Genomic DNA, 26,614 nt, shown 5'->3' on the forward strand with positions numbered 1-26,614 from the left:
CACATATACGTAAACACTGAAGTAGTGTTTGTCCAATAAAAAGTATTTTGTCAGTTTGTTTTCTGTTTGTTCTTGTTTTATTTGCACACTCATACAATTACATGACAGTTTGTTCCCTAAAGCAAAATAAAGACATTAGCTTAAAACCCCACTCACAAAGCTGCTAAGAAAAAGAGCACTGATCAAAGGTTATTGCTCAAGTCACACGGCCACATGTTACATTTCAGATTGACTGAGGTGGTGAAATGCTCTATCTCTGCACTCGGAAACATTAGCATAATTTTATGAAAACAGACCAAGAACTATAGAGATTAAAATTCAAACCATCATCTGTTCCAAATGCATGTTTCACAAATGATGTATGTATGTAATGTATGATTTTACACATAGGCCCACACACACACAAACACACTCTATGATACCATAAATACTTCGGTCCAGGGTCCTTATTTTGATACAAGACTTTTTATATGGATCCATATTGCTGTCAGTCTAACTGGTCACATCAATCACAGGTTCACTCTGACTTTGGTTTCACATTCAATATGTTTGTTTACATATGATATAGCTTATGAGTCTATAAAAGCACTTGTCGTTGGGAGTCTGGACACATCTTTGAGTCCAAGATACACATAGTGTATGAGATGATGGTCGATTCAGAGACAGAGAATTGCAGAGCCACAATGTGGAATGTTTGCAAACTACATTAGGAGTCACTAAATGTGCTGCTTCTATGAGCACAGTGACTTTGTGGGATCCAATCAGACTCTGACTGCATGGATATTGCCATCATTCCTCTTGTACATCACCTCCTTTAAACTATTGATGTTTGTATTCTATGCATTGTCTGTGTCCCCTGTCTTTCCTATCGGTTTGACTCCTGTGGGGCTAACCTGAGCTGGTCTGTGTTCACCTAAGATGGCAGCGATCAGGGCCTCTGGTGCAGTCACCCCACCACCTGGAGACACAGGACTGCGTGGACTGAGTGGACTGATGACGGGGGACACCACAGTTTCGGGAGAGACCAGTCGCTCCTTCTTAGCAGCAGAGCAGGGTGAACGGCTGTGAGTCTGGCCTTCTTTGGAGCGAGGACAGAGGCTGAGGGTCTGCAGGGAGGGGAGGGGGTTGGAGGAAAGAGCAGGAACAGCAGGGCTGCGGCTACGACGATGGCGATGGTGGTGTTTGCCGGGTTTAGGGCTTGGGCTGCGGGAGTTTGGAGCCAGCAAAACCAGAGTGCTGTCATCTTCTGAGCTGATGTCTAAGCTGTCTGAGCGAAGAGCGGTGGGGCTGTGGACTGGAATCTTGATCTGTTTAGGATGGAGAATTCAAGAGAAGATAAGAGCATGAGCAAGTTTGCTAAAAAGGAAACTATATGACCAAAAGTATATGTGCACACCTCTACATATTCTTTGCTTAAGTAAAAGAAACAACACAACAACATAGATGGACAGACTGACAAATGGATTAATCAACTTATCGTTTCACCTCAACAAGTATCTTAAAATTGTACAGTATTTGAGTAGATTGCTTTCCGCCACTGATCAAGGGAAATCTTAATGCTACAGCACACAATGCCTAGTTGTGCACCAAACCAAAACTACGGAAAACAGTTTTCCAAACTGTAATTGTGCGAGACTCAAAGCAGAATTTGGCAGATTTGCCGACTTTGAAACTTTGCATATTCAGGCTGTGAAACAGGTTGCTGTGAGTTGGCTGTGTGGAGGCTGCTTTTAAAAATGTAACTTGTTTTGCTTGATTTTATTGATTCTATGATGGCTAAGGTACTTTTTGCTGACTTTTTTAGGGCTTTATGTTGACCAAACTGTAAGTGCGAAGAGTATACGAGACAGGCAATAATACAGTCAAAGATATGTTAATTTTCGATGTGATTCTCATTTTCCAGTGTGGCCCTAGTGAAGTTGAGTTTGACACCCCTGATCCCTGCCCCTCAACCCTATCCAACAACTAAGGGATAGACAGTCACATATGGCCGTAATGCTTGGGTGTCCACATACTTATGGCCATATATATGCCATAATATCCATATATGAATATATCATAAGAAGTGAAATGGCTACCTTTTGTCCTCTGACTTTTTGTTACCTTAATTGGTGTTGACAGTCCAACAATGCTGTTCATATTATTACTGTAGTAACCCAGGATGTATTCACAATCATCTCTCGGCAAATCCTCCTCTGTAAATGTCACCTGGTGAAGAAAAGAACAGTTAAAAATGATCCCTGAATTTAGCTGTGACACAAAATTAATGTCTGACACACCTGTGTTGCATGCTCTCCCTTGGCCCATATGTATGCCTGGTAATCTTTGTGATGTCTGAATCCAACCTGTGTAGAAGTAACAAATAGACATAATTTCAAAAACTGATAATGGGCATCAAATGTAAGCATTTATTCTGAGCTTTTGAGCAAAAACTATCTGAGAATTACCTTGTATATTGCTACCCAGTCCCATGAGCTTCGCTGATAAGTCGATGCTACAGTGAATCTAACTGTAGCATCTGAGACTTTACACCACTCCTTGTTTACCTGCAGCTCTGCCAGGGGCATATCCACCTTAAATGGGAACTAGAAAAACAGAGCACAAGGCCATTAAATCAAACATAAGCAAGCAACACAAAGAGAGATGTCATTTAATACATTTGGCGAAATATTGTCTCACATGTAGTGAAAACATAGCAGAAACAGGCTTGTGGTCGCTGATGGTGTAGCCCATGTGACTTCGGTACACATGCTGTGTGACTTTAGTCGCCCCACCCAACCACGAAGTCAGACCCCGCTGCAGTGCTGCATTGTGGGTAGGAACTGGGGAGCCGGTACGACGAGGGCGCCAGAGGATGCGATCTGTCCAGGCAGGTTTCCTTTTCTTAGCACTGACACAAAAGAAGCAACAGACTGTCACAGTGGGCAGCGACAGTTTAACAGGCCTCAGCTTCTGGAAAAATAAAATATGATAGAGAAAGTTTGTTGAGGTGAATGCCGGACAAACCTGGTGTCATACGTATGAGTGCCCACATCAAACTTATACGTGGGAGGGAAGTTGAGTGGTCCCTCAATGAAGCCTTCAAGAATGGACTCTGTGTTTTTAGCGATGTTGAGCTGTAGATTAGACAAATGATGGGAGAAGCAGAGCAGGTCACACATGCCTGGATTAATCAGGGAGCATGACAAACAGTAGAATGGCTGCTGATGGCCCTGATCTGTGCTAGCCTGAAATGTTGTGCATATGAACATGCCCCTATTTTAACTGAGATGTTTAACAGAATGTTTTAAGTCAGCTGCAATTGTGCCTGTGTAATTGTGTGTATGTAACCATTCTCTCCAGTGTTGTCCTAGAGCCATATCAGTTTAGAGCAGTGTTTCTCAAATGGGTGTACGTGTACCCCTAGGGGTACTTTGGAGGACTGCAGGGGGTACGTGACATTTTTTGCAAAATGTTTTTCAGTTACAAGGCTGTAGTTCAGTGTGACGATGTGCTGCTTTAGCAGCAATCGGTGCCATGTCTATTATCCCCCATACTTATTGGTGTGAATGCTGAAAGAAACTACGTTATTCTATATTTTTATTTATTCTTATTCTTTTTTTTTCTAATTTCCGATATATTCAACGTTTAGCGGACATTTTTACTCCATTAAAGCGGATGGACTGAATGTTCAAAGTTGACACATTTTCATACATTTTCAACTGCTAGCTACTCATTCTTACATTCAGCAAGAAACTCCATGCAAACTTTAAAACGTTCCACATGCTTCATACATTCAGGGTTGGCATTCAACTTTCAAATCCCATTAGTACTTTTTAAAATATTCAGTCTTCTTTGAGGCTTAGAAAAAAATGCCTTTCTGCCATTTTTACATTGGTGTGTATGGGATGGAATGCTCAGAATCAGAGGGCAGGGCCCAACTGACAGAGTGGAAAGAGGCAGAAGCAAACTACTCTTTACCTTGCGATACCATCCACAGTTTTAACATTACTTTTACATCAAAATGTAGGGAATCTTGTGCCCTTTCTAACAATGTGCTTAGGGAGGTAAACAAACTTTCACATGAGGCACAGTAAGCTTCCAAGTGAAGCCATATCCACCAACTGTCGCACGGCCTCCTGTACTAAATCATACCAGAAATACCAGGAGAAGAAGAGAAACAGGCCCTATTTGGACAGCTACTGTCCTCACATTTCTTACACAACACACACCATTCTTGCACAGGATGATCAGCAGGGTGTCATATCTCTCACAGTATTAAACATTAAGCAATAGAAGTTAGAGTTTTTGAGCTAGGAGCAGGACTATCAAAGGTGCGCAAGAACCTCGTTTCTGTGAGAAGAACTCTCTGAGACAGGAGTCGTCATGGCAACCTTTAACTGCAGTTGGTCATGTGATCTGATCCCTGACATGTTGACCTGTTGCTGTGAAGTTACTGTATGTGACTGTGTTTGTGTGTTTGTGTGGTTGTGTGTATGTGTATATCTCTCACAGTATTAAACATTAAGCGATAGGAGTTACGGTCTTTGAGGACTATCAAAGGTGTGCCAGAGCCTTGTCTTGATGTTGAGGCCTGAGGTCAGTCATCAGAGTCAGTCAGTTTATCAGTTAGTTAGTTAGTACACCTCCTTTCTTCCTCTCCTCTTCCTCTCTTCTTTCTATATTCCTCTCCCCACCTACTTTCTGCCTCTCCTCCTTTCCTCTTCTCCTCCTCTCCTTTTCTTCTCCTCTTCCTATCTTACCTCCTCGTGTGTGTGTCTGTGTCTGTCTGTGTCTGTGTGTCCTGCAGCCTTCCTCCTGTTCAGATTGCTGGCGTCTCCTGACATTAGAGCTGAACAATAGAAACGTCTCTATCTTTTTGTATCAGCTCCTATTTTCATTCCAATCACTCCTCCGTCACGTAGCTAAACTGTAAGATTAATATCTGTCCTGTGTAACATGGTCAAAACCACAATCTGCCTTTTGTGAGTTTTTGCTTATTTTTACAAAAGTGAAAATACCGGTAATCACTTATTTTGTAGAATTTCACTCCAAAAGTGTGTGTGTGTGGTGTGTGTGGTGTGTGTGTGTGTGTGTGTGTGTGTGTGTGTGTGTGTGTGTGTGTCTGTGTGTGTGTGTATGTGTGTTCAAGTTAAGCTATTATTTTTGTTTTTTCCTTATTTTTCCTTAAATTCCTGCCAAGAACACTATCAGTCTTTTGCAGGTGTGGTTTCTAAAGAAGTGAACACGTTCTTTCCAACGGTTGTTAAAACTTGCACAAGAACAGATTTTTATCAAGCAAGTATCCTGGGCTTTACTTGCTGTATGTCTTGTGGTTTAAATATTAAACACTGCATTACAACACGGTTGTTATGTTTTAGGTCTCAGTTTAGTCATTTTCAACCTGGACCCTATGACTGATGGGAACAACAATCTTTGAAATTGCTCCAGTATTCAATTCAATTTTATTTATAGTGTCAAATCACAGCCAGAGTTATTTTGGGACACTTTACCGATAGAGTAGGTCTAGACCACACAAGTCAATGCACCCAGCAAATTAGAGTTTTTTTACGATTGTTTACACATTATAATAAAAATGTCCACACAATTTGCAAAATTCTACTCCAATGAGCAAAACACCTTCACAGATTTGCACAACATTACACACAATGTCTGCTTCACCCTTTTTGCAAAACATTACACACAGTGATTTGTAAAACTCTACACACATTTTCACACCTTAGACACAGATAAGGATTGTGAGGTTACTTCCTTGTCATTACAAAGCCCCGGGTTGCCAATGACCACACCAATGAACGAATTAGATAATCACATCCACAAGGTGTGGAAGCACACATGTGCTAATTTGAAAACGCAGCACTCAAGTGTGCTATAAAAGGCAGCAGGTGAGTTCACCTGTCTTCAACAAAAATGGAAGGAGCTAGAAGAAGAAGAAGAAGAAGAAGAAGAAGAAGAAGAAGAAGAGTGAAAATGAGAGGGGTAGCTCAAAGAGGAGATGAAGGAGGTAGAAGAAGAGGAGAAGAAGGAGATAGAGGAAGAGGCCTAGGTAGAGGAAGAGGAGAATGAGGTAGAGGAGGAGGCCCAGGTAGAGGAAGAGGAGAAGAAGGACTTGAAGAGTTGATAGAACCTGAACAAAGAAGACGAGGACCAAATTTGACTCAAGAAATCCGTGCAACACTTATTGACCATGTTTTCAACCATGGACTGACACTGATGGGAGCTGGACAAAGAGTTCAACCAAATCTCAACAGAAATACTGTTGCGTCAGTAATTCGGACATTTCATTGAGAAAACAGGTAAGCTAACCACACAGTACATTGAAACTGAAGCTTGCTGTATTTATCATCAATATTGTTTACTGTGACATTTGACTGTAGGATGCATGTGTATTTCTTTATAAATATATATATTTTTTTACATAGGATTGAGGGTCAAGGACACCAAGATGGAAGGGGCCCTATGTTCACTCGTGCACAAGAGGTCGCCATTGTGAACATGGTTTTGACCAATAATTGTATCAGGCTGTGAGAAATCCAAGCCAATATCATCAATGATGACTATATTTTCAATAACATCCAACGAGTCTCTCTGTCAACATTAGGTTGATTCCTCAAGAAAAATCAAATATACATGAAGCAACTGTATCGGGTACCATTTGACAGAAATTCAGAAAGAGTGAAACATCTGCGCAGTGAGTATGTGGAGGTATGTATTCATCTTACTATGGTGTGGTATTGTACACTGCTTATAATGTTCTGGCACAAAAAAAAATACTGTGCAATAGATATTGAATAGCATCTTATTGTCTTTTACTGTGTTTCAGAGAGTCTTGCAAATGGATGCTGCAGAAATTCAACATGAATTTATATATGTGGATGAGTCTGGATTTAACCTTGCGAAAACAAGAAGAAAAGGGAGAAATGTAATTGGACACAGAGCAATCACCAATGTGCCAGGGCAGCTAGGGGGGTAACATCACCCTTTGCGCTGCTATTACACAAAATGGGGTCCTCCACCACCATGCAAATTTGGGACCCTATAATGCAAATCTAATACTTTAATTTCTTGACAGATTGCACGAGATTGTCACCGCATTAAACCAAGTGGACCAGATGCGGTACATTGTCGTTTGGGACAATGTCTCATTCCATTGGGTTGCTCTGGTCTAGAATTGGTTCCATGAGCACCCTGAATTTGAATTCTTATACCTTCCCCCATACTCCCCCTTCCTGAATCCAATAGAGTTTTTTTCAGCATGGCGGTGGAAGGTATACGACCTGCGGCCCTATGACCGTTTGCCCCTCATTTAGGCCATGGAGCAGGCCTGTGATCATATTGAAGCAGCTTCTGTGCAGGGGTGGATTCGTCACACGAGGCGATTCTTCCAACGGTGCCTTGCCAATGAAGACATAGCCTGTGATGTGGATGAAATCTTATGGCCTGATCCAGCCAGACGGAGAAATTATGAAATAGTTACAGTATTCTTGTTGCTTTTACAGTAGTTTTTCTTCAGAGTCAAAGTGTATGTACTTCATGCAGTAATTTTTATTTGTCTACAGATTTTATTTGTTTCATTGATTTCATTGTTGGTTGATTACTGTAACTGATTATGATAAGATAAGGTTTATCTTATGTATCATCAGGTTTGATACCAGTGAAGTCACATGAAGAAAGTTCATGCAGTCGTTATGAAATTCTGTTATTAAACAATGCTACGATTAGACTGAATGTACTGAAAGTGTGTTTGTGTGTGTGTATGTGTGTTTGTGTGTGCGCATGCGCATTTGTACGTGTGTATGTGTCAGTTGATTGAGATTCCTTAATCTGACACATTTACCACTTTTCAGACTCATTCATTCTACTTTAGGCTGTTTCTCTAAACCTTTGGCTCTATTCTAACAACTGCCGATAGAAACAATGAAAAGAAATGGAGCTGCAGTACGTTTTCAGACCCTTTCAGATTTTCCAATGTGTGTGTATGGGGACGGAATGTTGAGAGCTAGAGGGGAGGACAGAGAGTGAAGCTGCAGTATGATTCTCTGAAATTTTTCCAAACAAATTGCTCTCTCCCCTACAGTTTTCACTCTTCATACATCATGGTTGGTCAAAATGTGGGAAATCTTGTGCCGGTCGCAGACATTTAATAGAATTCACCGGACTTGTAATATGTTGATGATTGGTGATTTTTCAACACCCAGAGGCCTCTAACAACTATGCAATGGTTCTGTGTGTCGATGACAGTACAGCTTTTAATACTATTCTACCATCCAGGCTGTTTGACAAACACGGATATGGGAGTTGAATAGTCCCTGTGTCGATGGGCCCTTGAATTTTTGTTTGAGAGGATGCCGGTGGTCAAACTTAACTACATATTCTCCAAATCCTTAACCATCAGCACTGAGGCTTGACAGGGGTGTGTAGTAACCCCGGAATTTGAAGTTGGCTTTCCCAGGAGCTGTGGGGACAGCCTACCCTTGGTCATCAACAACAACGAAGTTCAACAAGGAGACAGAGACAAGACCATAGACTTTTCTTTTTAAGACAATTGCAAAATGTGGCATATCCAGGGATGGGTTGATGCAGTTTTATAGAGCAGCTGTGGAGAGCATTCTTACCTACACAATAACTGTGTGGTTTGGCAACCTGTGAGCTAAAGACAGGAGACAGCTGGACAAAATAGTGTGTGCACTGCATCCAGAAAGATTGGATGTGATCGCCCACCCCAAGCGGAAATCTATAAGGCTAGACTACAAAGGAAGGGCCTTAAAGTTTTAAAGGAACCCTTCTCACCCGGCTAACAACCTTTTTAATTTTCTTCCTTCCCACAAAAGACTAAGGGCCCTATCTTGCACTTGTCAAACGCGCAATTGCCTTTGTATTCAGACGCATGTATCATTCCTATTTTGCACCCGATGCACAGCGGACTTTTCCCTCCACAAGAACACGTCGGTAAATTAGGGAATGAATTTGCGCTCCCGGGGGCGGTTCAGCAAAAAGATGAGGCGTGTTCAGGCGCACAAATTCCCTGGTGTTATTTTACAGTTTCAGAAAACAATTCCGTCACAGACCAGGAAAAACTAAAATCAGTGGCGCTAGTCTAAAGTCAGTGGCGCGTTATTCAGATGCTATTTTAGGGGCGCATGCTTGGCCATAATGTAGCGTGGCCAGCGGCAAGAACAAGCAGCTGCTGTCCTTTCTGATGGTCACAATCTGGGGATTATTACGACTCAAGACAATGGGCAAGTGAGCACAGCGCAGTCATTATAAAAGGCCTAATATGAAGTTTCGGGTTGGGTCATATAATGCGCGTGGCCTGCGTCTCGGGCACAGTGCAGGGGATAAGTCACGTCGCTTTGTGGTTGATAAGCTTCTTGACAATTGTGATGTTTTGTGTATTCAAGAGACATTTTTAGCAGGATTTGGAAGGTCTAAATACATTACATAATGAATATTACGGGGCTGGGGAATCTACCACTGATCTAAGTACTAAAGTTGTAAAAGGTAGGATATCTGGAGGCGTGGCTATCCTCTGGAATAAGAACTATGATTCATTAATATCAGTGGTAAGATTGGGTGTGGATTGGGCTGTTGGTATCGAGTTTAATTGTCATGATACAAAGTTTATTATCTTGAATATATACACTCCTTATGAGTGTTATCAAAATGAAGCTGAATATTTAAATAGATTAGCATTTGTTGGCTCTTTTATTCAGGATAATGCCTCAGCCTGTATTTTTGTTGTAGGGGACATGAATGTTGACATTTCTGATGCAAACTCTTTGTTTGCTAATCACTTAATGCATTTTTGTACAGACAATTTTTTTTATTATATTATTTTGCCTAATAATAGTTATAATTACATCAGTGAAGCATGGCATACCACTTCGTGGTTAGATCATTGTGTATGTACAACTGATGCACACGCTTCTTTGGATGATATGATGATTCATTATGATTTTGCCAGTGCCGATCATATACCGTTTTCTCTGTCTTTAAATGTTAAAAACTTGCCAATGTTAACTACTGTGGCTAATAGCATTAACACAGGAAGACTAGACTGGACTAAGTTAACCATGGAAGATTTCCAGAAATATCATGTTAGGACCTATGGGTTGCTGGGAAACATTGCACTGCCCAAAGACGCCATAAGATGTTGTGATATTAATTGTAAGAATTCACAACATAGTAAAGATTTATGTGTTTTATATGACTCAATTGTGGAAACACTTCACTGCCAAAGCTCGGTGTACTTTTAAAGTCTGGATAGAGTCCGGTAGAGATAGACATGGCCCTTTATTTGAAGAGAAGAAAAGGGCAAATGCAAATTTTAAATATGCATTAAGATTTATAAAAAAGAATGATATGCATAACAGAAGTTATAATGACTTTTGGAAAGAGGTTAGAGCCACGAACACTGCTAAAATGGCTTTACCCTCAAATATTGAGGGTGTTAGTGGCTCAGATGAAAATTGCCAGATGTGGCGGCAACATTATCGTGAGCTGTTTAATTGTATTGGGAGGAATACTTTTGAGGTAGAAAATATTGACAATGATGAAAATGTGGTTATTAATATGAGAGGTACAATCTGCAATATTGGGATTAGATGACAATAAAGTGTGTGGGACTGATAAAATAACCGCTGAACATCTAAAATATGCAAGCAAGAAACTTGTTCCCTTGTTTGCTATTTGTATGACAGGTTTCTTAGTTCATGGGACTCTGCCTGAATCTATGTTACCTGTTTTATTAGTTCCCGTCATTAAAGACAAAACTGGCAAAATAAATAGTATGGACAATTATAGACCTATTGCCCTAGCTAGCATTGTATCCAAAGTGTTGGAGACAGTTCTTCTTAACAGGTTGGAACAGTATATTCTTACGAATAACAACCAATTTGGTTTTAAATGTCTACACGGTACAGACATGTGCATATTTGCCTTAAAGGAAATTTTAGATCATTATAATAGCCAGAATTCCACAACTTTTATGTGTTTTAGAGATGCCCTTAGGCATTTGATCGTGTAAACCATGACAAATTGTTTCTTAAATTGCAACACAGAGGAATTCCTAAAGTAATTATAAGAATTTTAGTCTTCTGGTATTCACACCAGTCTATGCAGGTGAAATGGGGGGGGGGGGACCATTTACTGTTGATAATGGAGTTCATCAGGATGGTATTTTGTCACCTTTCCTTTTTAATGTCTATATGGATGATTTGTCACAACAATTAAATAACTGCAATACAGGATGTATGATAGGCAATACTCTCACTAATCACCTTATGTATGCAGATGATTTGGTAATCATTTGCCCATATAGTGCTGGGGTGCAACAACTGTTGAAGGTTTGCTCTCAGTACAGTGCAGATTTTGATATCAAATATAATGCAAGTAAGAGCAATATCATGATTGTTAGAAGTAAAGAAGACAGGAAATTAGTATTCCCTGATTTCTTTTTATTTGGTACCACCCTTAAAGTGTGTGATGAGATTAAATATCTTGGCCATCATATTGTAAATGATTTATCGGATGATAAGGATATCAATAGACAGTGCTGCAAGATATATGCTCAGGCTAATGTGCTTGCACGTAAATTTGGCATGTGTTCTAAGGTCAAGGTAGCCTTATTCAGAGCATTCTGTACACCACTTAATACTGCCTACTTGTGGTGGTCTTACAGCAAAAAGAATATGCAGAGACTGAATGTAGCGTATAATGATGGCATGAGACTGCTTTTAAAACAACCAAGATGGTGTAGTGCTAGTCAAATGTTTGTTAATGTTGGTGTGCCTACCTGTTCGGCATTAATAAGGAATCTTATTTTTTTATACATGTGTAGAATGTCTGTCTCTGAAAATAGAATTATACAAGCTTTTGCCCAGAATGGTTTTAGCTCTGTCAGGTATACATCTAAACTGTGGAGACATTGGCGCTCCTGTTTGTATATTTCAAGTGAAAGTTATTGACTTTTTATTAATTTATTTGTATGCACTGTATATTTATTGCTATGTTGTAATTATTGTTTTTTAACTTGTACTATGGACCTTCCTTTTTGTGTCCTGAATAAAGTAATTATTATTATTATTATTATTATTATTATTATTATTATTATTATTATTATTATTATTATTATTATTATTATTAATATTATATCCTCTATGACTGAATGGCTTTACTATTTTTTGTCTTTCTCTTTGTTTGAGTCAGCTTACTAAGACAAATCCCAATCAATCATGCATGCCATGACAGTAAAGGTGATTTTTGTTCACTTTGTGCTACAGCGCCCTCTGCTAGTTGTAGTTGGTGATCAAGAGACGAACAGGTGGTGTAAAGCCTTCCAGAAAAATCCAGCCGTGTCTGTGAAGGGGCAAATGTTTTTAAAATGCCTCACCTGATCTCGCTCCCACAGAAGAGGAAGCTTATTGCTGTCGATGGCACATTTCACCACATGGATGTCATAGTCTTCAATGCGGAAATTTAAATCCCCTAACCAAAATACGACACTGGGGACAGAAAAATAAATTTTAATTAAAAAAAAGAAGAATGTTATTTTTGTTTACTTTTGTAAATTGTAAAGGTTCTATTAAATATCCTACTTTACTTAATATATACTGCTATCCCAAGAAAGCTGTAACATTGTTGGTCAAATAAAATGTGCTAATTTAAAACTAAAGACACATAAAAGATCAAATAGTGAGACTTTTTAGCTCTATAATGTAATATGGCCCCCTAAGATTTATTTATCATTGGTAAGCAGCTGTTGCAATTTATAGCTCAGGTCAGGTCTAAAACATTTTGGTGAAAATAAAAAAAAAACAGAATATTTAATGTATGAATATGAGCATTTTGTTTCATGGGTGGTCAATCTTCAATCTTCAGCGATATTAATTCAACTCATATGTAAAAAATCATGTCACCCACTCGTGGTCCAGTACACCAGTTGCAGTGCCTCCTTCAAACTGCTGCTGCTGCAGGATGCTTTCAAAGTCCTCCATCCGCTGCTCCAGGTTCCTCATGTGAGCTGGCAGGTGACAGTTGAGAAAGCACACCGGGTGGCCAAACACTGTCATCCTCGCGCTGACACCCCCTTTATTCCCCTAAGAGTGAGAAAAAAAAGGGCAAAGAGAGGACATAGTGAGACATTGATCCCTTATGCATTCAGGCATCTATCAACCGTATCTGTGTTCAGGAAAAAAGGCAGGATGTTTTTCCTTCCCCTGAGTCACAGAACCAGAAAGCCAGACAGCCTTCTGCTGCACTGACCTCAAAGAGAAGGAGACTGCACCAGCAGCAGCCAGGGGTGATGCTGACATCAACACGCACAGGAAGGTCACACGCACGTGCCTGCTGGCAGGAGGGACCAACCACCAACCCCCCCTAAATCCCACTGACATAAACCCACCACAAATGTTGCAACGTAACAAATCTCAGCATTCAGAGCAGCGCTCTTCAATGCATAGCACGTACCCAATATCCTCCGAGTCCTGTGCGTGTACTCTCTGTCTGCACACCTCTGAGGAATGGAAGATGGCAAAATTTAGAGAATACCAGCAGCAGCACTCCCTGCATACGCTGGGACGCCACCTAGACAGATAGGACAGATGGAAAATAATATGTCAATACGGTAAACTAGATTTTATGATGGCAAATAAAAGAATAAGAGTAAAACAAAAACTACAGTATGACTTATATGAGCAGATTTTACTCCTTACTGACCAAAACATATCCAAAAGGACAGAGTGTGTCCATGCAAAGCTCACTCCACTGGTCTGAAAAAAGAACATCCTTCAGCCGCTTGTTTATCATGGAGTTGACTTCCTGCAGTCTATGTTGTGCCAGAAAAGTAGAGAAATGTCATTAACAAGTGAAAATAAAAAATTAATTTAAAAAAAAAGGACAGTGATGAGTAACAGGAGGGGGGCACATCAAAATGAACACAGATGACTGAGTGGGCACTCACGGCTGTCTCTCTGGCACTGCTGAGCCTGGTGGAAATACTTGCTTACCCGATGATAAACATGTCAACGCTCCCATCTGAAACATTTGGTCCGAACAGAGAAATTATGTCATCTGGCGGGACAGCTGATCCCACGTTCCATGTGACGATGTACACCCTTTTAGAAACAATGGGAATGCTGCATTAGATTTACTTTAACTACTTTACACTGTATTGTGTTGGGTAAAAAGATGGCATTTCTATTTCTCTGTAATCCTCAGAGAAATAGTTTTCTATTGCTGTGGAAAAAAAGATATGCACAATTAAGCATCCCTTTGTACCTCGATGATGACTAAGGCATATGTGTGTGTATTAGAAAAGAGAACAAAGAGAAAGAAATGGAGCTAACTGTCCTTTGAAATTAACCTACCAGCAAAACTGTTTCAATACAGAAACAACAGAAGCAACCCAAGGCTGCAACTAACATTTATATAACCAATGAATTAGTTTCTCTATAAAATGTATAAAAGACAAAGAAAAGTAACAAATCCTCACATTTGGGAAGCTGGAACTGGCAATTAGTTTGCTTAAAGTATGACTCAAATGATTAATCAGCTATCAAAATAGTTGCCAATTAAGTTTTTTTTTCTTCCCGATTTGCTAATTGATAAATCAACTATATCATTATATCAATCATTTCATTCTGCTGGTTGCTATCTGGATTCATGATTTCTGCCATCACATGACAACTGTTTTAGCAATAGATTTGTCTCCCATTTAAATTAACTTAAAGGACCACATTGGTGTACTTGCATGTTTAAGCAAAATAACTACACATAATTTATTTATTTCAAAAGCAAACCATAATATTTAAGATTGTTTCCATTCACGTCAGTAGCGTATAACATGAAAATCAACGTACAGTAAGAGGAAATTAGCTTGAGACAGAAACTATCAGGCAAAAGTCTCCTTTATTTGTTTAGGTCAATGTTATCATCATGTGTTATTTCTGTGCTGCTTTAAAAACTCTCCCCGGGCGCCCGGATAGCTCAGTTGGTAGAGCAAGCGCCCATATATATAGGTTTATTCCTCGACACAGCGGGCCTGGGTTTGACTCTGACCTGCGGCCCTTTGCTGCATGTCATTCCCCTCTGTCTCCCCTTTCATGTCTTCAGCTGTCCTGTCAAATAAAGGCCTAAAAATGCCCAAAAAATAATCTTAAAAAAAAACTCTCCCTGTTGGTGCATTCAAAAACATTTAGATATTTAAGATGTGAGTTGGCTGTTGAACAACATTTTATGTCAGAAACGACCTAATTAACATTTTTCCTTTTAAAATAGTCTTGTTTTCTTACTGTTTGTTTACTAAATCTTATTTTAACACAGCATAGCTCATCATTGTGATGCTTTCAGCAGCAAACTTTAAAATTTTGAAAGTTGGTTATCCATGTAAACACCACCCAGTACGATCCTTAAAATGGTTTTACCTGCTGACATGTAATTGAATGTAAAGTATATGTAATTGTGTATTATTTTAGAATCTGCGTGATGAGAAATGTGTTTGAGTGTGACAGTAGGACTGGCAGAGGCTGCTGCCATCTGAAGACCTTAGGACATTATTTTCTCCTTCATATAAAGATTTAGGCTGAGTTTTTACAGCAGCCGTTGTTTATGAGCGAGGATACACAATAAAACTATGCCTCTGGGAAGTCTGCAAATAAAATGTGGCTGTGTCACTCTGTCAGGTTCCCAAAGCTCTTAGTGAAAGTTGCAGCTTTGATTCATGTGACATGGTCTGGCACATCAACTTTCTTACAGCTGCTGACTGCAGAACAGCTCCTGCAGCTGTATTTAGACATTACAGAGAATAAGATTCACAGTACAGAATCCTTTTAAGACCTTGTGGAAATCACACAGGCTAAGTAGCCTAATATAAAAATGGCATTATTTGTCTCACCTGAAGTCATTGTTCTCTTCTGCTGGCTTCTCGGACTGCACTTGGCTCTGTGTGGAGCTCCCAGGTGAGGGCATCCTCTGTGGCTGAGGACTGAGGCTGGGTTTGGGGCTGAGGCTGGAGGACAGGCTGGGATTGGGGCTCAGGTGAGGCCTGCTGGTGTGAGACTGAAGACCGTGGGGACTCTGAGGACTGTGATGGCAGAAGGAGGACTCTGACGGGGAATACGACAGGACGTTGGCACTCTGAGGTCCCGGGATACAAACTGGGATCAAATCTATTTCCTTGGAGGGGTCCACTGAGATTCTGGTTGACTTTGGAGCAGGTTTAGTTCCGAGAGCAGTTGGTCTTGGCCGGCATATGCTCACTAGGGTGGACCCAGACTCTGGCTGCCCTGACTGCATTTGTTCTGCAGCCTGCATGGGGCTCAATCCAGACTGTTTCATGAGCACCTCAGATGGGCTAACGAGAGGTGGTTCCTTGATTGCGAGCTGTGGAGGTAAAGCCGGATCGACTCTGATCAAAGCACAGTGTCCGGGTTGCATTTTGGGCCCACAAGTGTTGGTGCTGATTTGTTTCTGTTGCATGCGATCCATTGACCTGCAACAGGCAGTATGTGGATAATTATAACACATTTCTCTTAAAAGTGTTTGAAAGAAAAGACAATTTGACATAAAAACAAGACAGTGTGGCTTGCAGAGAGTATAAGTGAGTTCTTGGTATATGGGTACAACAGCAAATTGAGTGGAAGCTGAGAGAATGCATCACATTACATTGAGCACCTGTCCACATCATGCTCCCCAGTCATCACTGATGACGTTATCATGAGTAGGCAATTGGGCTGAGGCAGTGATGGAAGAAGAACTCAGATACCACTCGTTTACAAGTAAAAGTCCTGCATTCATTATTAGCATCAAAATAAACCTGAAGTAACAAAAGTGAAAGTACTCATTATGCAGAATGGGCCATCTCAGAATCATATAATGTATATTTTATATTTGGATTATGTGTAAGCATTACTTTAATCTTGCATTTGGTAAAGGTGGGGGCTAATTGTAACTACTTTATATACTGCTAAGTAGCTACATTTATAATATTACATTATAATTGATTAGCTTGTGTTAAGTAATTTGAATCTGCAAAGTAACTAACAGGCCTAGATAAAGCTGTCACATAAATGTAGTGGAGTAGTAGCCTACTTAGTTACTTTGAGGAACTAACTGTTTAACTCCGACCTATATCCTTGTTGCCTAGTAACATTAATTAGCCTCCCGACCCTTTTCCAAATCAAAAGACATAATTGTTGGTGATCATTATGGGATGGTTTCACAGTGTTAAGCGCTTTATACTGCTCACGGTTCGTTTGATCTCTGTCTCAGGACAGGGTTGACCCACTGCAGCAGATAACAGAGCACATCAGACAATGTCAACAGACACTGTAGGTCACAAGGAAGAGGATGCCTGACAGGACAGGAGGCCTCCCACCATTTTGTTTATGTGATCTCCCACACAGAAAGTATTACACCTCTTTTAATCATTCACGACATGCAAATTAGAATCTCTTTGTAACAGACAATCTCATGTGACCACAGTAGTAACCTTAAAAACAGAGTGTTGACTGATGACGATCAGACGAGTTTGTAATGAATTCACTTTAAAAGTGAAAAGGCAACTTTCAGAGCATAACGTTAAGTGGCCTACCACATTGCATGTTTGCCCTTTTTAATATTTCATATAGTCCATGAGCCTACAAAGGTGCGAGCCTGGACTCATGGAAAACACCACAAGGCACAATTTTATACATTAAAAAAAAATCAACACAAACACGCAGCTGCAGTGAAAACGTCCTCGTAGAAACATCTGTCTTACCTTTCAAGGTTTTTTATTTAAAGTGTATTTCCAAGGTGAACCGCAAAGGTGATCTCACAAATTCAAAGAGGGGAACAGCATCAGTCCCCTTTTGTCTCACACGCCAATCAACGCGACAGGACTGTCACATAAAGGCGAAGATCGATCTACGGTCCGGAGACTAAGACAGACCGACCCAGCCAGCCGGCAGGACGGATGCGACCCGTTGGTACCGCGGACAGCGGACGTCTGTGTCAGATGCAGACCGCGCCGCGGGGCTGTCAGGACAGGAGGAGGCGGTTGATGTGTCCGGACTCTTGCATGTTGATGTTTACACTACGATACAACAGCTGATTAAACCTCATCCTACGTATCACTACTATCTATAACGCAGCGCAGTTGGCAGGAGCAGCTGTGTTCTTTTCGGTCAGCATCCCGCCTGCACACCGGCCGTACAGCGACCCACTCTCTCTCTCTCTCTCTCTCTCTCTCTCTCTCTCTCTCTCTCTCTCTCTCTCTCTCTCTCTCTCTCTCTCTCGGTAAAACATATGGGCACCTGAGGGGGCGGGCAGAGCAGGAAAGGCAAAACAAAAATCAGTTGCCAGAGTGCATCCGTCCAAAAATAGCCTAATTGAGCACTGAACGCTGAGCAGTGACGCATTAATCTGGCATGAGTGCGTCACTAGTGGGGGTTTAATTGATTAGCATGCCAATATTTAAATTTCAGTCTGGCAAAGCGACCTATCTGTGATATGCAATCAAGGAAGTAACGCTGCAATTAAAACTGATTGTGTACTTGTTGGCAGATATAGTATAGGCTATAGGGACTATCAAAAATGTGTTAATCAAATTTAGTAATTTTATTATTGAGATGTTCTAATGATGTCCTGAGTTTCGAAAAAAGATAACCTGTGATGATGATGATGCTGATTATTATTATTATTATTATTATTATTATTATTATTATTATTATTATTATTATCATTATTATTAATAAAATACATTTTAGTTCTGGTGCATATGTAGCACACATAAATTATCAAGCACATGAACCTTTTAATATGTCAATCATGTGATCATTAGAAAAGCTGGTGTAATTATAATTATCTAAGGAATCCTCAGTATTAAAGGAGTAGGCTACAGCTATTTTTTTGTATTGCACTCCATAAAGTTGGGGGCCTTAAAAAAGGCAGATGATAAAAGCAGTCTCTTGTTCATCTCCAGCTCACGAAACACTGGATCCTACAATTTATAATTTACCCTTCCTGTCAGTAAATTCAATTTAATTTTATTTATAGTATCAAATCATAACAAAAGTTATCTCAAAACACTTAACAGACATAGTAGGTCTAGACCACACTCTATAATGTAACCCAACAATTCCAATAATTCCCCCAAGAGCAAGCATTTAGTGGCGATGAAAAACGTCCTTTAAGGCAGAAACCTCGACAGACCCAGGCTTGTAAAACAGGCTTTCTGTTATAAATGTGAAGTCTCAAGCCCAAACCAAACACAAATCTAAACCATTTATAACAAAGTCCTGGTCGAATAGTTTTAAATAAAACATGAGGAGTTCCTGAATATTGTATCAGGCAAATAAAACACTTTGGCATCTACAGTACCATTTAGTTTAACCGTCAGTTATAGTTAGAGAACAACAGCATGTATAATGGAATGGATAATATGTATTAAATGTATCTGTAAAGCTTACGCCCTTAGGCCCTCAACAGCCTCATGATAACATTTGTTCCCAGATTCTCTATGGCCCTGACTGGGATTAATGCAGATGTGTAATCTCAGTGGAATGTACTGATCTGAAACGCCAGCTGTCCACTGAGAGCACATAGACACCCATTAGTCTCTGCTGAGACAAACCAATACAAATGCTACACTAGGCACTGAGCATTTACATTCACATGATGCATCAGCCAAACACATTAATACTTACTATCTATAATGTAAATATTCAGATGAAAAAGGTGCATAACAATATTCTTTTGATGTGTGTATTAAATTGATAATCACAGCCAATCATGAAAGCTGTCTGACTTCGCAGAGTCTATGGTCGCTTTTTGGTTTTGACCAGGCCTTTCTCCACCAGGCAGCGGTAAAACTCCTGGATGTACGTGTACACACACTTCCAGTCGGGCTCATTCATCCGGACTAAGTCATCAGCGTCCAGCAGAGGGGGGCAGCCAGCCAGCCTCCTGCAGACAGAGAGGGGGTGTCACCGACCAACTAAGGGTACAGAACTGTAAAATCACAAGATGCTTTTGTTTCTTCATATAAGGAATGACAACTCACTCTGCAGTGTTGAAGGCCAGCTGGAAATTTTCCCTAGGCTTGTTGGGGTTGAGGATGGAGTACTCGAACGCATCTGGGAAGAAGCGGTGTACCAAGGCGCAGAAGGCTATGCCGTCTTTCCAACTTGAGGAGAAGTTATGGATGTCCACCCCCTGTTTCAGACCAGAGGGGAATCAGTTTAGACTAAATAGTGGCAGAGAATAAAACATAAAGTGCATGGCTATGTATAGCTCCACTAGGCAGTAATTCACAGACAGAAAAGTCAGGGCATGTTCACCTCATATGGCTCGGTTTTGGCCCTGCACCAGTCCAGAAGCATCTGTTTGACATTTTTAAGGTTGGGTGCTACAGCAGGAGGACATTTCTGGGCTGAGGCTACAGCAGGACTGGCCTTGCTGAGAAGAAGAAACAAAGACAAGGAGATACACACAGTATGTGCAGAAAAGTATAGTTTGCCTCATCTTTTAACTTGGCAAATGCTTTACTAAACATACAAGAATATTTTTTTTGCAGCAGCAGCAGTCAAGCTCCCATTAGATATTAGGACACTGATGCTGACACGCTTCCATAATGGCACCACACTAAGTTAGGATTCATCTCACAGTTAACACCATGTTCAGTTTGTGGATGTGGCTACTTAAGTTGAAAAAAAAAAACGTTTTGCATACAAGGTCAATATTGTTTTACTAAAAAGGTAATTATTTTGCAAAATAATAAATGATATATAAAAAATAATAAACAAATTATGTGGGCATGACTGCATTAAAGGAATGAAATGTTTTACTCGTGCTTTGTGCAGTTAATGAACCCAAACATGCAAAACTGACCATACAATAGACTCACCTGCCTGCTGATGCAGAGGGCTGGCCTGGCGGCTCTAACAAGAGAATCAAATCAACATCAAGAAGCTCACATCATTTAAATGAAACATAAAAATATCACAAGGTGTCCGAGAGTATCTTTATAAACGTACTGTTTGTGGGTGGCAGCTGGTTCATGGATGCTCTGCCTATGCTAACAGCTCCACCTGTTGTCCCTCCTTTGCTCAGTCCCTGCTGTCTCAAGTCCTGCTGCCTCGATCCTCGATCCTGCTCTCGTTTATCTAATGAGAGATGGTGGACAATTTAGAAAGCAAGCAAAGAAGTAGAGGAATAATGGATATATTATTATGTTAACTAGCACGGGAGCAAGTGTCAGATTTTACCTCTCTTTTTCTTGAGCAGGTCCCTCAATGCAGCACGTATCACTCGTCTCTCTTCAAAATCTGTCGCTTTATCCAGCTAAAAAGACAGTTTTTAAGTAATTACTGGGTTAAAGGTCACCTAATCTAAAAAAAAAGTAAGAAAAGGCTCACTGTCAGGGTGATGACAGAAAATCTTCAGCACAGCAAATATAAAAAGGCTGATTTTGAATGAAACATTAAAGGTCCAATGTGTAGGAATTTCTCCCATCTAACGTGGTCTCTCGCACCACGCAGTTCAAAGTACGTATTACAGCTATGGTAGCCTTCACGCTTCAAAAAGCCGTTCTCTTGCTCTTTTCAATATCCTGACTTTCAAGACTCCTGTTCCTGAAATTTGGATTTTGAATACGTGTGGTCCTCCATGTTTCCTTCTTCAAACTTGCCAGGCCGGGATGGCTAACGTATTTCAAGATGGCGCATGAATGTGGAGCGTCTACCCAGTTCATTATAATGCAAATGTAACATTTCAAGCCAAAAGGAATACTTGGTTGAGGGTAAATATTCATGAAAAAGGACAAGTTTGTGAACGGGCAACACAGATTTTGATAATGAACAACTAAACACGTTACACACTGGACCTTTAAGAATATCTGTAAGAATGAATTTTTTTCCCTTTGCACAAAGGCCACTCCCTCCTTTACAACACTGTCTGCATGATACCCATACATGATGGTAAGAGACACAAACTCATTGAAAGTAACATATCATTGGCTCACCATCTTGTTGAGAACCTCTTCATCCTCAACAGCAGCCAGTTCTTCGCTGGTCATCGATGCTGGTCCAGCATCAGTTTTTGACTCCATGTCTGTCCATATTTAAGATAACACACATTTCTTGAGAATACTTAACAGGAGAGGAACTGAAAGACATCAAGTAAACACGCAGAACCACACTTGGTCTTGTGAAAATAAAAAGAGGCAAAAGACCATCGCCTTTCTCACGTCAATTCAGCAACATAGCCTGAATAATCATATTTTTATCTTTTACGTAGAATTTAAAATGTTTGAATTATTTTCACAGGCCAAACAGACCTGACACTTTTAGTTATTTACACTTAACAATGTGCGAAAGTCACAGAGCATGAAACCCATTTAAATATAAACAGTTGTGTTAGTCCTAACAGACACAAACTGAGCAGCCGTGCTAAGAAATGTTTGTCTTACTGAAGTACCCCTCAGTGTATCTCAGCAACAGGCTGAGTGCAGCACAGAAGAGTCAAAAACACGTACAAATATAGTAATGTAGCGGAGCGAGACCATAACTAAAAGAATCTGATAACAGCGTAAAACTATGCGCTCAGACACAGTGAAAAAGGAGTTGCAGTGAAGCCTAATGGCACAAGATGGGAAGAATTAAGTCATACAAATGTGAAAAAATAGATGCTGATAATACTGATTGGTGGCTGTTTGAGGTGTAGTGTCACTCACCTGTTTACAGGATGCAAACTTGTGTGTCTTGTGGAAAGTCTTTGGACTCGTTAGAAGTTTTCAGCCTCTCCTCGATCCTTCTTTAGACTTGTCTGGAGAGCTGCGAGAGCTCAGTCTTGACCTCACAGCGCAGTGCTTCATAAGGATGCATGTTTGGAGAGCGAGTGGAGGTTGCTTACATGAACCACCCAAGATGGGAAGGAGGAGAAGTCTCGGTCACCCTCGGCACAATCTCTCCTCCTCTTGTCACTGCATCCTGGATGATGTCACATGAAGCTTTACAGACCCGAACTGTACTTTGTATTTGATTTTTAATCACAATTTTGACTTTGTTACACTTCATTTGGAGGGGGCTGCAGGCAAATCTTTTGGCTGGAAAACAAAGAGTTAACAAGGGAAAAAGGTGAGGAGCACTGCCTTATTCAGGCAAAAGGTTGACCAGTGGCACCCTGTTTACAGAAGTAGAGGAATCTGTACAAGAGAGGGGAGAGCGCACACAGACACACAGACACAGACACACACACACACACACACACTTTCGTCTGCTGTGAATCAGCTCTTTTAACTCTTTTGTGAATGCAAAATACACTAAAACTAATTTAGTGCTTCAAAGTTGAGGCAGATTAAGAGAACAAGCTAATAAATCCGAAATCAGGCAAATTGCTCCACCAAGTGGTGAACACTCTCACAACTGCTTCAAAATAACCTCACACTGTATGACAGGGGTGGCGAACCTGTGGCTCTTGAGCCGCATGCGGCTCTTTGCCTGCTCCTTTGAGGCTCTTATTGTGTGGCTGGGGGCTGTGTTATTGGTAGATTTTTTTTAACTTTTTGAAACATTTCAGATAAGTTTTAAAAAAAAAAAGCATTTGAATGATGCATTTGCCAATTATTTTAAAATAAAAAATAATGCAGCAGTTTTTTTTTTTTTTTTATGGACAGATTCTGCAACCTGAGGAAAAAAAGCGGCCACAGATCACCTTCCTCATTAACCCTTTTACTGCTGATTGTTTGAAAGCCCCTCTAGTGACAAATGAGTGAAAGAGTGGCCACAACACAGTACAACCAGACCTAAAAAGGATTGTGGATAACAAAGACTGTCAGGTTTCCCACTGAGTAAGAAAAAAAAAACCTATGAAAACTGCTATGTATTATGACTGTGTCATTAGATCTGGAAGTCACTGTTGCTGTTGTAATATGGATGTGCATGTGTTGTGTGGCTTTTTGCTATGGTGCGTGTTTTTTTGTGGCTCTTTATGCTGAACTGGTTGGCCACCCTTGCTGTATGACAACAGGCTCAGGTCCGGTTTCACAGCAGACATTTTTGACTTGTGTTACTAATATGATGAACGATGGCTGTGTTCTCTTCAAGCGTCCCAGTAAGTCATGAGAGTGTGACGGAGGGACAGCATGCACAACACCGGAAACTCAATCAGCTAAATTGAATTCATACAAAATTTGAAATGATTATTCACACCAGAGCCTTTAATACTGCGACATGTCAAAATAAGACCTGTTTCTGGAAAGGCATGTACTGCCGACAAAATTAGTGGACTAATCGATCAGTAGAATGACAGAAAATGTATCAGCAACAATTTAAATAAGCAATTACTTGTCATTTTATTAAAACCAAAACATTCACTATAGTTCCAGCTTTCCAAAGTGAGGATTTGCCGATTTGCTACATCATTTCAAAATGAAGATGTTCTGTACCGTTGGTCAGATGAAACAGCATTTTAAATGTGTCACTTCTGGGATCTGACATCTGGGAACCTTCAATGGCTGATTTGCACAGTTTTATAGACTAAATGCTTCATCAAAATCAACAGATTAATCGATAAAGATAATATTTTGTTGCATCCCTAAATCCCCATCTCAATGTCTTGTATATTCCCGAACATTATTGAATATTTTAACATGTAAAAGGAAAATTACTGTTAATAATTAAGTTAAAAACTAAAATCAATCAAGAACAATTAACAAAAGGTAAAAAAAACTTTCATAGCCTTTAAAATACCATAAACATGTAATTGGAAGTCACACGTTTTATCAGAAGGTTGAAAAACTAAAAAGCCAAAGATACCTAAATTAAAACTTAAATTTTATAAAAATATGTAGGACGTATGACAGTGAGACTCTAATTAAGTAATAAGGTGGTTTGTTTCGTAATTTCTTTTTATTGTACCAGTCCATTGTTTTGTTTTTTTCCAAGCAATTGCAGATCATGTGTATATGAATCACCCATATCATTGCCCCTAAACAGATGCACCTGTGGCTGCTGTTGGCATTTGAAGTATTAAAAAAAAAAAAAAAAAAAAAGACAAAATCAAATCACTCTTTTCTTATCTACAGTATGTCCAAATAAGGCATGAGGCAAATGTTTAATTCTTAAACCAGTACAGCTTAAACCAGCCATGTATGACTATAAAATACATTATTATCATAAAATAACTATTTACACCAAACTAGCTTTGCAAACAATTAAAACCAGTATGTACACAAGAACCGTAGGCTTTGAAGGCATCGTCTTCATACCTCTGAAGTGCAAAATTTGCTTTGCCCCACAATTCTATTAATCTACTCAACATAATATCCACAAGAACACGCAGCCAAACCTGCCAAATTTCCACAAGTTTGTGATTGTTAAATGAGATTATAAAACCAAATAAAGAAAATGGCCACTGAGGCTGTTCTGATCATAGGACGTGATTATGCTTTAAAATATGTTCTATCTAAACACAGTACAATCCACCACATGCTGCAGGTTTCTTGTGGTTGTTGAAAAGCTGCTTGATCTCAGTCCAATAGTTAATAATGTATAAAACACAAGGGCATAACAAGTCCAACAGCTGAGGAATCCAATAATGTAAAACCAGTGAAATGATCTGCTGTACATATTCTTTAAACATGTAATTCAGAATCGCTGACATCAAACTTTAAAATGTGTCATGTGTCATATCTTTTGTTCCATTATTTTTAACTGGGATTTCTGAAAAGCATATTATTATATATTATGAATGGCACCCTTGAAATATTAAATGTGTGTGTGATACATTAAGTCAAATCTTAGCATACAATCCTGCCTGCAGTTTTTCTTATGGCAAAATATGCAGAAAATGGTGCAGGTGTCATGAAAAAAAATCTTTGATGGCTTTGTTGTTGTTGTCTTGTGAAAGCTCAAACTGTAAGTGAGAAATGATCATGTCTGGTCAATGACAGAACCAGTATTTCGACACAGCGTGACCAAAATAACTTTCAAAGACATTTGGCATATCATAAATGTAGAAGGGAGTGCACAGTAACAGACATCCTGGGCCATTTAAGATTCTTTCAGTAGCAGCGGCATGCAGTCTTCTGTTTAGCATATCTGACTTTTCTCTAAAGAGACAGGAGAGGAGAGAACAGTGCTGTCTAATATTACATGTATTCATGTGCAAGACACTTGAGGACCAAAATCTACAGCACCGTTAAGCCAGTGACTGCTATGACCATTCAAAAATAAATATTTTCTTCCACATAAATAAAATGTTTTGTCACAAAATAAAATCATGTCAATAAAATGCTTTTCAAATACTGAGAGAAAACATACACGGTCCAGCAGAGGTAATTTTTTCAAGATGTGCTGGTTAGAGATGGTCCAATACTGATGCTCCGATACTGACTAAAACGTTGGTATTGGTATCGGGGAGTACTGGAGTTTATGCACCAATCCGATACCACGTAATAAAGCCCTAAAGAAAATCTACATTAAAGTAGTTTATTCATGTTCTTTTTCCGTTATAACGGACTGTCAAACTGGATAAAAAAGAAAGTTTTGTGGCATTCATTGTTTGTGTTTGTTTATGTTTCACAAAGAGTTTAACTGAGCCAGACCGACAACAAAGATAGAAATCATATCACATC

The 26,614-nt window shown here is 39.8% G+C and overlaps 2 protein-coding genes across 2 annotated transcripts; both read right to left on the reverse strand.

The window, feature by feature from the left end:
- Positions 1-487: 487 nt before the first annotated feature.
- inpp5ja (inositol polyphosphate-5-phosphatase Ja) lies at positions 488-18,191 on the reverse strand. The gene is made up of 13 exons (XM_028602235.1): positions 17,759-18,191; positions 15,893-16,489; positions 14,007-14,114; positions 13,717-13,825; positions 13,468-13,584; positions 12,922-13,097; positions 12,392-12,503; positions 3,007-3,116; positions 2,680-2,890; positions 2,448-2,585; positions 2,280-2,345; positions 2,104-2,208; positions 488-1,307 (listed from the first exon to the last, which is right to left on the reverse strand). Exons 2-13 carry the CDS (start codon positions 16,483-16,485, stop codon positions 837-839), a joined length of 2,316 nt encoding a protein of 771 aa, XP_028458036.1. The 5' UTR covers positions 16,486-16,489; positions 17,759-18,191; the 3' UTR covers positions 488-836.
- An 884-nt stretch (positions 18,192-19,075) lies between these two features.
- smtna (smoothelin a) lies at positions 19,076-23,006 on the reverse strand. The gene is made up of 8 exons (XM_028601989.1): positions 22,712-23,006; positions 22,001-22,089; positions 21,246-21,321; positions 21,015-21,143; positions 20,885-20,918; positions 20,319-20,436; positions 20,042-20,193; positions 19,076-19,944 (listed from the first exon to the last, which is right to left on the reverse strand). Exons 2-8 carry the CDS (start codon positions 22,085-22,087, stop codon positions 19,797-19,799), a joined length of 744 nt encoding a protein of 247 aa, XP_028457790.1. The 5' UTR covers positions 22,088-22,089; positions 22,712-23,006; the 3' UTR covers positions 19,076-19,796.
- Positions 23,007-26,614: the final 3,608 nt, after the last annotated feature.

The sequence above is a fragment of the Perca flavescens genome, chromosome 16, assembly GCF_004354835.1.
Source record: "Perca flavescens isolate YP-PL-M2 chromosome 16, PFLA_1.0, whole genome shotgun sequence".
NCBI lineage: Eukaryota > Metazoa > Chordata > Actinopteri > Perciformes > Percidae > Perca > Perca flavescens.